At 44.0% G+C, this 14,159-nt stretch overlaps 1 protein-coding gene and 1 long non-coding RNA gene across 8 annotated transcripts in view; one reads left to right on the top strand and one right to left on the bottom strand.

The window, feature by feature from the left end:
* acoxl (acyl-CoA oxidase-like) overlaps window positions 1-14,159 on the bottom strand; it is a 418,282-nt gene that overhangs the window by 39,640 nt on the left and 364,483 nt on the right. For both annotated transcript variants that reach the window (XM_078542642.1, XM_078542643.1), the window contains one exon: window positions 3,844-3,914. In XM_078542642.1, the coding sequence (XP_078398768.1) occupies window positions 3,844-3,914 (71 nt within the window). The remainder of the gene's footprint in view (window positions 1-3,843; window positions 3,915-14,159) is intronic.
* The window catches only part of LOC144681001 (uncharacterized), a 585,681-nt gene that overhangs the window by 565,161 nt on the left and 6,361 nt on the right, over window positions 1-14,159 (top strand). For 3 of the 6 annotated variants that reach the window (XR_013576664.1, XR_013576659.1, XR_013576658.1), the window contains one exon: window positions 9,531-9,624. The exons of the other annotated variants lie outside the window; for them this stretch is intronic. This is a non-coding gene — a long non-coding RNA (uncharacterized LOC144681001). The remainder of the gene's footprint in view (window positions 1-9,530; window positions 9,625-14,159) is intronic. 6 annotated transcript variants of the gene reach the window in all.

The following is a 14,159-nucleotide window of genomic DNA, read 5'->3' as shown; positions in this document are numbered from 1 at the left end:
GGTGTTTCTCACGTGTCGGTGCAAACTCGATGGGCCGAAGGGCCTCTTCTGCACTGTGAGATTCTATGATTCTGAGTCAACAATGACTTGGAGCTCAGTTTCCAAGTGTGCGCACACACAACGGACATCTGCATACTGGAGATCAATGACTGAAGTTGGAATCATTCTTAGCTTTGGATTGAAGGTGGTGTAGGTTGAACAGTTTCCCGTCTGTTCTGTAAATTAATGTTACAAAGGACAAACAGAGCAAGTGTAGGCTAAACAGGAAATACCAGAATGTACTGTTTACCTGAAAGATAAATTGGGATGTTGAAATGTTTTATTAGTTCTGCAGGTAACTAAACAGTGCTACCGGTGTCTCAAAGTCAGTGACAAGACCTTGGAATAACATTTAGTAAAGTGGGGTGGGGTGGTTAGTGGGGGGAGAGCCAGTCTGATTTCTGGGTAAATATAGGTGACAGAAGACTAATTTCCAGTTGTGACCCATCCGCTCCCCTCCAAAACTGCTTTATCAGCCAATTTAGCAGTCAGCAACTTCTGAGATGTTAAGCCCTTTGGTTATGATAATTAGAGGACTAACATCGGTTTTAGGACCCCCAAAGCTAAATTTGGCAAACACTGGGCAGAGATTCTTGTCAGTTTTTCCAGATCTGCACAGTCTATCCAGCAGATCCTTTAAAGGACCACTGCAAAGCAGGTACGTTTTCATTTGTTTTCTTTTACTTACCTTACTTTGGAGTTAGGTAGAGGAGTGGGAATACTCTCTTCCTGAAGCCATAGAAGTAACTCTAACTTCCTGGCAGCCCACTCAACCTTGCTCTCCCATTCACCTCCCACCATCCATCCACCTTGTCAACTGCCTCAGTGTTGGAATATTTTCCAGAGTTCTAACACCCGCAGCTCCCCATTATTATATAATTTCCAGGCCTTTATCTTCAGGAACATAATCCAGGCATACTTTCAACTTTCAGCAGGAGGCCAATATCCTGGCCAGTAAGTCACAACTTACTCAGTGAAATGAAACCTAATCAGCTGTGATAAGACATGTTAAGATTCAGTCCCTAGCTACTGTCTCCATCCCTCTCCTAAGCAACAGTCTGAGATTAAGTCAGCCTGTTCACAACATTGGTGTGGCATTTGATCCTGAGATAAGCTTCCGACCTCATATTCTAAGACTGTCTTTTTCCACCTCAAACATCACCTGACTTTACCCTGTCTCTGCTGCTGAAATCCTCATTCATGCCTTCGTTACCTCTAGACTTGACTATTCAAATGCATTCCTGGCTGGGCTTCTCCCCTTTCTACTCTCTGTAAACTCGAGGTCATCAAAAACTCTGCTGCCCGTGTCTTAACGCACAGCAAGTCCCATTCCCTATCACGCCTGTGTTTGTTGACCTCCATTGATTCCCGATCAAGCGACGCCGTGATTTTACAATTCTCATCCTTATTTTCAAATCCCTCCATGACATTCCTTGTCCCTCCCTATTTCGGTTTTCCTTTTTTTAAAATTAATTTACAGGGTGTGGGCATTGCTTGCTATGTCAGCATTTATTGCCCATCCCTAATTGCCCTCGAGGTGGTAGTGGTGAGCTTCCTTCGTGAACCACTGCAGCCCCTACAACCTCCAACCTTCTGAGACATCTGCGTTCCTCTAATTCTGGCTTCCTGTGCATTCCCAATCTACTGTTGGTGGCTGTGCCTTCAGTTGCCTAAGTCCCAAGCTCTGGAATTCCCTCCCTACTCATTTCCGACTGTTCTTAAAACGTATCTCTTTGACCAAGCTTTTGGTTATCTGACCTAATATCTCCTTATGTAGCTTGGTGTCATACCTTGTTTCATAATACCCCTGTGAAGTGCCTTGGGACGTTTCATTATGTTAAAGGCACTATATAAATATGAGACGTTATTGCTTTATATCACTTCCTTTTAACAAGTTTCACTCCTCAAGGCTCCCCTGCCTTGAATTACAACCAATTTTAAGTGCAGTTTTCCTCTAATGAAACAGTACAACTAATAATATTTTTAGCGTCACAGTAAAAATGATTTTAGGGCTCCTCCTATAGCTTAGTGGGTTTATCCAATGTTTCAGAAACTCATCGCAATCTGGTCAAATTCTCTAAATTGTCAGGGGCAGTTGAATCTAAGGACATAGCCCGGAATTTACAAAATAAATTAAACAAAATATGTAAGTCGAGAGAACAGTGGCAGATGAAATATAAGTGGGAATTACTGCAGGCTGGAAGAAAATATGGGTGCTGTAATTGCTCCATGTAGATGTCAAAAGCTTATAGCTACGGTCAACACTGCAGAGGCCTCAAGGTATTAGTAGATGCTGCACTCAACACATTTCAACATTGAGGAAAGGCTGGAAAAATGTGGGCATTTTAGCCTCAAAAGGAGGTAACTAAGAGTTGACCTTACAGTGGTGTATTAGGTAATTAATGGCAGAAAAAAATTAAATCCAGAACATTATTTCAAATTAAATTGTGACAAGGGCTACAAGTTCAAACTACTGAAAGGCAAATTCACAACTATTGGCAGGAAGGTGATAGCATAGTGGTATTGTCGCTGGACTAGTAATCCAGAGACCCAGGGTAATGCTCTGGGGACTGGGGTTTGGATCATGCCATGGCAAATGGTGAAATTTGAACTCAATAAAAATCTGGAATTAAAAGTCTAATGATGACCATGAAACCATTGTCGATTGTTGTAAATACCCATCTGATTCATTAATGCCCTTTAGGGAAGGAAATCTAAGTCCTGTGACTCCAGGCCCACAGCAATGTGGTTGACTCTTAAATGCCCTCCGAAAAAGGGCAATTAGGGATGGGCAATAAATGCTGGCCCAGCCAGCGACGCCTATATCCCATGAATGAATCAAAAAAAAAGTTCTTTACAAATTGACTTCTGGGTAGGTAGTGGAGGCAAAAGGCCTGGAAGAAACAGGCGGATGTTAAGATGACCGGACTGTAGGGTCAATCTGAATAGAAGGTTTTAAGTGGCCTTCCTCACTCATGCTGTTCTTGTGAGGAGGAGTGAAGTCACGCCGATTAGTAAGGCCCCAGGTTTGGGGCGAGGTCAATACTGAGTTAGATGAACTCAGATGAGATTGCTTGGATATCTCCGGGTGAGGGAATCAGCCTGTCTTCCTGCTCTCATTTATTATTCAGTTTGCGATGACCAGTTCCGCCTCGTCGGTGTTGGATGATTGGCCCGCTTACTGTTGAGACTTGCACATGAGCAATGGTCATTTAGCTGAAATGCATGAGGGCACCTATGGAATCTCACATTCGGGAGAGCAGGATGGGGAGAGAGAGGCAAAGAGATGTGAATAAAAATGTGAATTAAACCTTTGCACTGCTGAGTAAGGTAATGTAGTCGATTTTGTGGCTCAGCCAACAAAGTCTGGCATAAAGCAAGTGCAGCTTTAACTTCTCCTGTTTTAAAAGCTGATAAGCCAGGTTTGCTCAGTAATTAGGCATCTTCTCAGTCAGTTTAGCAAACTAGTCCTGATAAGTTTGTTAAAAGAGTGCTGTTGATAGATAGGGTTCAGTTGAGATAATTGAATTCTATTTAAAACTGAAATAAATTCCAACTAACACTCAACACCCACTTTCCTGTCAGCCTTGCAAACAGGTTCCAGCACTTAACCAAGTGGCAGCAAATACATTTGAGATACTGCAGCCCACCTACTCAGTGATGATATTTGTGTCCCTCCTTGCTTGGTTATTAACAGCTGAAAAGATGATAAACGGGTCTCGATGATAAGAACAATGTGGCTCTGATGTTGAATGTACTAATTGTTTTTCTCTGGAGGGGGGCGTATTCAATTTATAATCTCACCTTCTTCAGCAAAGCCTTGTCTTCTGGGACTGGGCACTGTTCCACTGCTTTCCAGAACTGTTCTAAGGTCACTGCAAACAAGCAAAAGAGATGAAAGAGCTTCATATCTTGAGGACTTTTTTCTCTCTTCTCATTGAGATGCTTTGTGCCTGCGATCTACACTTCACTATTTTCAGAAAATTTTTTTTGTGCGGTTTCCTTTTCATACAACTATAAGCCATCTCAAAATCCATCTGTTCAATCAAGCTTTAATTCCAAACACTTCCATCATGGCTTTTTTATTCTTTTTACCTATTTAATTTTTTTCCACCCTTCTATAAAATCCATTGGAACATTTTCTCCACAGGCTTGATGTTGAGAGGACAAAGGGAACCTTATTTTAATGTTACGTCTGAAAGATGGCACCTCCAACAATGCAACACTCCCTCAGTTATATATTGAAGAGGTCATCTGCCATCTCAGATGGATATGAAAGATTCCTATGACACTACCCAAAAAGGAGTTCTCCTGGTATCCTGGCCAACATTTATCTCTCCAATAACATCACTACAACAATTACCTGCTCTTTTCCCTCATTTCCCTTCGTGAGACCTTTTGCACAAATTGCTGTTGTGTTTTTATGCTGTGGTGCTGTTCATAACTTGGCTGTTGTGTTTCTTTACATGATAACAATGACCACAATTTCAAAGTACTTCATTGGCTGTGAAGCACTTTGACGTGTCCTGAGGTTGTGAAAAAAAAAAGCTATATAACAGTAGGTTCTTTCTTTATTGTTTTGCACTATTTAGGATGTAAAGTTAAGAACACTGGTGAAATTTCTCTAGTCACTAATGCTAAAGGACATGCCATGTTCAATACAAAACCAAATTTTCCTTTTTGTGCCCCTGCTAAATTTTCCACCAAAATGAAGGGCAAGAGGAACTTTGCCATTATTTTTGAGGAGTGATGTTGTCCAATGCAGAACAAAAAATTTATATTGCAATCAAAAACAGGTTGGTGAGCTTTTGTAAAATTACAACCAATACAGATTAGTAGGTTGTAGCAGAATCGCACCCAGCCCTTTAAAGCATGCATCATCCGATCTAGCTGTGACTGACTAATTGCGTGGAGAAGTTTATTATCACTCAAGACTCTTAACTCGTCAACAGAAACTCTGAATACAATATCTGACATTTTATTACACATAAACATTTGTATTTATATTACACTGAAAAGAAAAGCAGAACTACTGCTGCATGCAAATACTCATTTTTTAAGCTTATTTTTCAACTTGTGTGGGTGGCTGAGAGAAAAGGTTATCTGCTACCTACAGAACATTGTGACAGACTGAAAACTGTCTGACCCACATCATTTAAATTTTAGTTAGCAATTTTATAGAAATTGTTCTTATCTTTTTTTAAAAAAAAACTGGCTTTGAAGCTCACGAGTCACTAGATTGGTTTGTACTTCCAATGAGAATAATTTCACACTGTCCCCAAACTGTGATAATGTTCTTATTGTGTGTACTGTCAACCTCTGTGCAGTGCATTACTTGGTGGACTGTGCAGCACATTACAAATTTCCATCAATGGTTGTGTGTTCCCTGTGTGCTGTTCTTTGTGTATATAAGGAGATTTTTTTTTATCCATTCATGGGATGTGGGCTTCGCTGGCTGGGCCAGCATTTATTTTCCATCCCTAGTTGCCCTTGAGAAGGTGGTGGTGAGCTGCTCTCTTGAACCGCTGCAGTCCATGTGGTGTAGGTACATCCACAGTGCTGTTAGCAAGGGAGTTCCAGGATTTTGACCCAGCGACAGTGAAGGAATGCCGATATATTTCCAAGTCAGGATGGCGAGTGACTTGGAGGTGAACTTTCAGGTGGTGGTGTTCCCATCTATATGCTGCCCTTGTCCTTCTAGATGGTAGTGATTGTGGGTTTGGAAGGTGCTGTCTTGGTGAATTCCTGCAGTGCATCTTGTAGATGGTACACTGTGCGTCAGTGGTGAATGGAGTGATTGTTTGTGGATGTGATGCCAATCAAATGGGCTGCTTTGTCCTGGGCGGTGTCAAGCTTCTTGAGTGTTGTTGGAGCTGTACTCATCCAGGCAAGTGTGGAGTATTCCATCACACTCGTGACTTGTGCTTGTAGATGGTGGACAGACTTTGGGGAGTCAGGAGGTGAGTTACTTGTTGCAGGATTCCTAGCCTCTGACCTGCGTTTGTAGCCACAGTATCTATATGGCTAGTCCAGTTCAGCTTCTGGTCAATGGTAAACCCCAGGATGTTGATAGTGGGGAATTCAGTGATGGTAATGCCATTGAATCTCAAGGGGCTATGGATAGATTCTCTCGTTGGAAATGGTCATTGCCTGGCACTTGTGGCACGAATGTTACTTGCCATTTGTCAGCCCAAGCCTGTATATTGTCCAGGTCTTGCTGCATTTGGACATGGACTGCTTTAGTATCTGAGGAGTCGCAAATGGTGCTGAACATTGTGCAATCATCAGTGAACATCCCCACTTCTGACCTTAAGATGGAAGGAAGGTCATTGATGAAGCAGCTGAAGATGGTTGGGCCGGGGACACTACCCTGAGGAACTCCTGCAGTGACGTCCTGGAGCTTAGAAGACTGACCTCCAACAACCACAACCATCCTTCCTTGTGCTAGGTATGACTCCAACCAGTGGAGAGTTTTCCCCCTGATTCCCATTGACTCCAGTTTAGCTAGGGCTCCTTCATACCACACTCGGTCAAATGCGGACTTGATGTCTAGGACAGTCGCTTTCGCCTCATCTCGGGAGTTCAGTTCTTTTGTCCATGTTTGAACTAAGGCTGTAATGAGGTAAGGAACTGAGTGGCCCTGGCGGAACCCAAACTGGGCATCGGCGAGCTTATTACTAAGCAAGTGCTGCTAAATAGCACTGTTGATGACCCCTTCCATTACTTTGCTAATGATCAAGAATAGACTGATGGGGCTGGGTTGGATTTGTCCTGCTTTTTGCATACAGGACATACCTGAGCAATTTTCTACATTGCTGCGTAGATGCCTGTGTTGTAGTTGTACTGGAACAGCTTAGCTTGACTAGGGGTGCGGCAAGTTCTGGAGCACAAGTCTTCAGTTCTGTTGCCGGAATATCGTCAGGGCCATAGCCTTCAGCCATTTCTTGATATCACGTGGAGTGAATTGAATTGACTGAAGACAGGCATCTGTGATGCTGGGGACCTCTGGAGGAGGCCGAGATGGATCATCCACTTGGCACTTCTGGCTGAAGGTTGTAGCAAATACTTAGTCCTTATATTTTGCACTGATGTGCTGGGCTCCCCCATCATTGAGGATGGGGATATTTATGGAGCCTCCTCCTCCAGTGAGTTGTTTAATTGTCCACCACTATTCACGACTGGATGTGGCAGGACTGCAGAGCTTAGATCTGATCCGTTAGTTGTGGGATCACTTAAGTCTGTCAATCACTTGCTGCTTATACTGTTTGGCATGCAAGTAGTCCTGTGTTATAGCTTCACCACATTGACACCTCTTTTTAGGTATGTCTGATGCTGCTCCTGGCATGCTCTCCTGCACTCTTCATTGAACCAGAGTTGATCCCCTGGTTTAATGGTAATGGTAGAGTGGGGGATATGTCAGGCCATGAGATTACAGATTGTGTTCGAGTACAATTCTGCTGCTGCTGATGGCAACAGCATCTCATGGATGCCCAGTCTTGAGTTGTTAGATCTGTTCGAAATCTATCCCATTTAGCAAGGTGGTAATGCCACACAACACGATGGAGGGTATCGTCAATGTGAAGGCGGGACTCTGTCTCCACAACGACTGTGCAGTGGTTACTCCTATCAATACGGTCATGAACAGATGCATCTGTGGCAGGCAGGTTGGTGAGAATGAGGTCAAGTATGTTTTTTCCTCTTGTTGGTTTCCTCACCACCTGCTGCAGACCCAGTCTAGCAGCTATGTCCTTTAGGACTTGGCCAGCTCAGTCAGTAGTGGTGCTACCAAGTCACTTTTGGTGATGGATATTGAAGTCCCCCACCCAGAGTACATTCTGCGCCGTTGCCACCCTCAGTGCTTCCTCCAAGTAATGTTCAACATGGAGGAGGACTGATTCATCAGCTGGAGGAGGGCTGTACGTGGTAATCAGCAGGAGGTTTCCTTGTTATGAGACTTCATGGGGTCCGGAGTCGATGTTGGGGACTCCCGGGGCAACTCCCTCCCGACTGCATACCACTATGCCATCATCTTTTTTTAAATTCATTCATGGGATGTGGGTGTTGCTGGCTAGGCCAGCATTTAATGCCCATCCTTAGTTGCCCTTGAGAAGGTGGCAGTGAGCTGCCTTCTTGAACCGCTGCAGTCCATGTGGTATAGGTAATCCATAGTGCTGTTAGGAAGGATGTTCCAGGATTTTGACCCACTGACAGTGAAGGAACGGCTATCTGCTGCCCTTGTCGTTCTCAATGGCAGTGGTCATGGGTTTGGAAGGTGCTGTCGAAGGAACCTTGGTGAATTCCTGCAGTGCATCTTGTAGATGGTACACACTGCTGCTACTGTGCATCAGTGGTGGAGGGAGTGAGTGTTTGTGGATGTGGTGCCAAACAAGCAGGCAGCTTTGTCCTGGATGGTGTCAAACTCTGCTGGGCCTGTCCTGCCCGTGGCACAGGACATACCCAGGGATGGAGATGGTGGTGTCAGGAACATTATCTGTCAGATATGATTCCGTGAGGATGACTTTGTCAGGCTGTTCCTTGACTAGTCTGTGAGACAGCTCTCCAATTTTGGCACTAGCCCCCAGATGTTAGTCAGGAGGGCTTGGCAGGGTCAACAGGGTATGATGTCGTTGTTGTTTCCGGTGTCTAGGTCGATGCCAGGCAGTCCATCCAGTCTTGTTCCTTTTTTGAGGCTTTGTAGTGGTTTGACACAACTGAGTAACTTGCTAGGCCATTTCAGAGGGCATTTAAGAGTCAACCACATTGCTGCAGGTCTGGAGTTACTTGTAGGCCAGACCAGGTAAGGATGGCAGATTTCCTTCCCTAAAGGGCATTAGTGAACCAGATGGGTTTTTACAACAATCGACAATGGTTTCATGGTCATCATTAGAGTTTTAATTCCAGATTTTTATTGAATTCAAAGTCCACCACCTGCTATGGCAAGATTCGAACCCAGGTCCCCAGAGCATTACCCTGGGTCTCTGGATTACTGGTCCAGCGATAATACCAGTACACCATCACCTCCCCTCGAGTATTGCTCTGAGATTAAAAATAAAAATCATTTTTTTGCTGAGGGTCTTCTACTATGATCTAGACTAAACATTAGATAAACGTTATTGTTTCACAGAACATCCTATACAGTTATTTGCGATGTCTAGCTTCTAACTAAATTTACATTAATGGCATCAGTGTCAACATAGAGAAAGACTTATATTCACATTACATCCGACAATAAGGAACTGATCAAATTGATACATGATGATTACATTTTCAATTGCATTTTTCTCCCGTCATTTTACTGCAGGATGGTCTTGAAGTTACCCGGTACGATACGAGCGTGAGAATATTGAATGCATTCGTCTGTCATTCCTCTCTCTGCTATTTGAATAGAGGTGTCAGCCTGTTTAATTTAAGCGTGTTACTCGGCCGGGTTGTTGTGTGTTAAAAATAGCAGTGATGCTAACAGCTCTCACTGTTATTTACTTGAAAATCAGACATCAATGTCAAGTCCTCACATGTGCAGTTAAACATGGAAATCTGAGATTGCTGTCCAAGATCTCCTACTAGTCCAGATGCTGCACAATATGGGTATCGTTATTTCATTCTTTCGTGAGATGTGAGTGATGCTAGCAAGGCTAGCATTTGTTGCTTATCCGTAATTGCCGTTGGGAAGGCGGTGGTGAGCCACATTCTTGTATGGCTGCAGTCCATCTGGTGCAGCTACTCCCACAGTGCTGTTAGGGAGGGAGTTTTGACCCAACAACAGCGAAGGAACAGCGATATAATTCCAAGTCAGGATGGTGAGTGAGGGGAACTTGCAGGTGGTCGTGTTCCCATGCATGTGCTGCCCTTGTCCTTTTTGGTGGTAGAGGTTGCGAGTTTGGAAGACGCTGTCAAAGGAGCATTGGTAAGCTGCTGCAGTGCATCTTGTTGGTGGTGGAAGGAGTGAATGTTTAAGTTGGTGGATCGAGTACTGAAGACATGGGCCGCTTTGTCCTGGATGATATTTACTTCTTGAGTGTTGTTGGAGCTGCACTCATCCAGGCAAGAGGAAAGTAATCCATCTTGTAGATGGTAAACAGGCTTTGGGGAGTCAGGAGGTGAGTTACTCACCGCAGAATTCCTAGGCTCTGACCTGCTCTTGTAGCCACAGTACTTATTTGGCTGGTCCAGTTCAGCTTCTGGTCAATGGTAACCCCAGGATGTTGATAATGGGGGGGATTCAGTGATGGTAATGCCATTGAATGTCAAGAGGAGATGGCTAAAGTTTTTCTTGGAGATGGTCATTGCCTGGCACATGTGTGGCGTGACTGCTATTTTCCACTTATCAGCCCAAGCCTGAATGTTGTCCGGGTCTTCCTGAATTTGGGCACGCACTGTTTCAGTATCTGAGGAGCTGCAACTGGTGCTGAACATTGTGCATTCATCGGTGAACATCCCCATTTCTGACCTTATGATGGGGGGAAGGTCATTGATGAAGCAGCTAAAGAGGGTTGGGCCTAGAATTCCTGAGGACTGAGGAACTCCTGCAGTGATGTCTTGGGACCGAAAGTTATCATTGAAATGCCTGAAGTTGCTGCACTTATTCTACAGTTAAAAATTAAACATGCCACAAAAGTTAGGAATTGTTCATTTGGTCTAAATATCTTTTTAATAGTGTGGTAAGGAATTTCTGACTCAAGATTTTAGGATCAAAGAGGTTAATTGCGATGGGGAGATATGCAAATCATAGCATTCCCAAAATTCAACAGACTTTATGATTTTTTAATTGTGCTTTTCTCTGTTCCTGGCGTCAAATGTAATTAAAATGCATGTTTATTGGCTGGAAATCTGCTAACAGCTCCAAAAGCTTATCCAGTGATTGATTGAGCCACACTGACCAACTCTGGTTTCAACTGAATACAAACTGACATAAAGCAATGGTCTATCTGGCCTATACTCTTCCAAGCTACTCCTAAGTCCCCTGAGTCAAGAGGCTGTTGAGTTCTAGCCCCACTTCAGAGTCTTATGTACAAAATCTAGGCCTACACTTCTGTGCAGTGCTGAGGGAGTGCTGCACTGTCAGAAATGCTGTCAGGTGGACGTAAAAGATTCCACAACATTATTTGAAGGACAGCAGTTTTGTTCAATTCTTGGCTGTCAATCAACATCACTAAAAGCGAGTGATCAGATCATTTAACTCACTGTGAGGCAAAAATTGGCTGCTGCTTATCCCACATTGCATCATTGGCTATGAAGCGCTTTTGAACATCTTGAGATGATGAAAGGCGATTAATAAATTCCAACTTCTTTCTTTATCCACCAAGTTCCTTCATGTGGTTCTGTAACTAACATCTCTGTATCCTCTCTACTGACAGGAATTCATCCAGTCCTCTTGTGAACCTTATTCCATCACCCTGTTGTAATTTGCTCTACAGTCCTATTAACCTGTTATTAAAAAAAAAGTTCCCTCCCATTTTATAGCCAGTAAGGCAAAGTAACTTCCAATTCTTGTTTGAAACTCTTTCCATTCAGCTCAATTTCAGTGTAGTCATATGCTAAACTTCTCTACTTGGTAATGAACAGGCAGATATGAGACGAGGCGTCAATAACAATGCTGGAATTAGCTCCACTGCTTGTGGGTTAGGATTTCTGTTCAGAATTGCTGTCCAACAACTCCTGCCTATGAATGGGTGGGTGGTGGTGTGTCTGCATATATATTCCAGCCTATGTGTTTGTTGTGTATGTTCAAATATTGGGGGAAAAACAGAATTAAACTTCACTATGGGGAGAATTTTCTCCCCGTCGGAGGGGGGCAGGTTGTGTGGGAGCAGGTGCGGGCCCGCGATCGGCTGGGCGCCGCCATTTCACGTGGGCAGGCCAATTAAGGCCCGCCCAGCGCGAGGCGGGCCCGGACGCGCTGAGCGCTACCTGTGCAGGCCGGAGGGGTTGCCTGAGTCGGGGCCTGTGTGCGCGCGAAAGAGCGCAGAAATCTCCCTGAGGCACAGAGCTGCCTCAGGGAGGTTTGTTTAAGTTTTAAAAATTTTAACAAAGGAAAAAAAATTTTTTAGGACATGTTCCCTCATGTGAAACTGTCACATGAGCTGGGACATGCCTATGAATTTTATTTTAAAATTTTTCAAACCTTTCAAAACCTTCATGAGAAATGCAAAGGTCGCCTGGGCTCTTCGCCTGCCCGCCAACCTTAAGGTTGGACGGGCAGCTCAGTCTATTGTTTTAATTGATAGTTAACTGGCCCTAATAGACCTTTGACAGTCCGGCAGGCGTGCAGCCAACTCAGGTGCACGCCCACCGAACTGAAAATCTGAATGACGCGTGGTGACGTCAGGATGCAGGCCCTAACCCCGCTCGCTGACCCGAAGATTCTGCCCTATGATGTTTCTATAGTTAAACAGACCAACAAGACCAACACACAAATAGTGGTGGATAAGGCGTGAGAGGTGGCTATGCCCATGGAACTGTATGTCAACAGAAGTCAGCATCTACAAAGGAGGAGTAGTGGTAGGGGAAACTGGCGAGAAAACAAAAGAAAGAAAAACGCAAGGTCACTTGCTAAGGCAGGGATGGGGAACCTTTTTCTTATCACATGCCACTCACACATAGACAAAATCGGTCACAGGCCACACACACATAAAACCCAACTTAATTTAGTATTTCTTAAGAGAATACAGAAATGTTCAACTCACCCAGTCTGTCTCTTTGTTACTCTTGGCTGTCTTAATGTGATGGCTGAATTTGAATATTATATTGTTAAATGTTATTATAGTAATTTAGCTGATGCTTTTATCCAAAGCCAATTCATAACAATGATGATAAATGCTATTTTGAAGGCGCTTCTGTCATAGGTCTCTAATTTTAGAAATTTTGCCTGCGGGCCGGATGAAATTGAGCAACAGGCTGGATCCAGCCCACGGGCCATAGGTTCCCCACCCCTGGGCTAAGGAGTACAGTCAGGAGGGTTGAAGGAGAAGTTGCTGCAGCTGCTGGCCCTCTCCTGTTTGGACAAGGGCGAGGAGCTGCCACTACAGCAGGAACCCTCATTGGTTGCCAGGTCCAAGCAAGAATCGAGGGCAACCAAAGAGACAGACTGCAACAACTGGGAGAAAGATACGCTGTTTAACTAATCTTCTCTCATCTATAAAAACATCTCTTCATTAACGTGTGCACAAATACAGCTAACCTGCATCTCTTTTTTCCCCCTGTCCGTCTCTCTCACTCTCTCACACACACACACACACACACACACACACACACACACACACGCAGAAAGAACTGGCTTGTTACAAGGACTTGTTTTTAGTTCACTTAAATCGCGGATAGGCAAAGATTTGGGGCAACACAATAGGCAATCGTGTGTCTAAGGACTTTCGCGTGGGTAAACAAAATTGCTAAAGAAGAAGTCGCGAACTGCGGGACTTTACTGTAACTTTGTTGCTTGTGGAAACTAAACACAGGAACATCTGAAGAAGTCTGGTCATACTGACCTCTGCACACAGAAAATGCTTTAAGCTAATGTATCAGAACATAAGATGCTAAGGCAGCCAAGGACTCAAGTTAGAGATTAATTCATCAGCACAAAAACAGATGCATTACCAACAGCAATGTGGCCATGGTGAAATCTTTTTCCTCAGGCTTTTATCCCCCCCTTGGCTTTTCATTTTTGAAGATTGCAACATTTTTTTGAGATATGGTTCCTCGCGTGCTGGTTTGCCCTCAAGTACCTTATCGAGGTGGCCATTATTCGTGGTTCAGCCGCGATGGTGAATGTTGGCAGGGCTATTATAAATGATATTGTGGCTGAGGCGAATCTCACACTCACATGCAGTTTCATCAGGGGGCTCCTGGATACTGGGAACCCTGACAGATTTTTCCTTCCTTAACCTACAGTGCTGAGAGAACAGTGCCTATACAACTGCTCTGGCTGAGCTTTGCTAATTTAGCACAAGCCAGGGATCAAAACCTACACCTCCCTTCCTTGAATGGCTTTCAGGTCATTCAGAGAGAGCCTTTTTTTAAACCACACAATATAACATCGGGAGAAACAGATAGAGTTTGATGAAATTTTTGCAGTAATTCTATCATTAGGGACGCGTAGGAAAATTACAGAGGGAAATGCTCAGGCC

Source organism: Cetorhinus maximus, chromosome 5 (assembly GCF_964194155.1).
Source record: "Cetorhinus maximus chromosome 5, sCetMax3.hap1.1, whole genome shotgun sequence".
Classification (NCBI taxonomy): Eukaryota; Metazoa; Chordata; class Chondrichthyes; order Lamniformes; family Cetorhinidae; genus Cetorhinus; species Cetorhinus maximus.
This window is presented reverse-complemented; position numbering and strand designations above follow the sequence as displayed.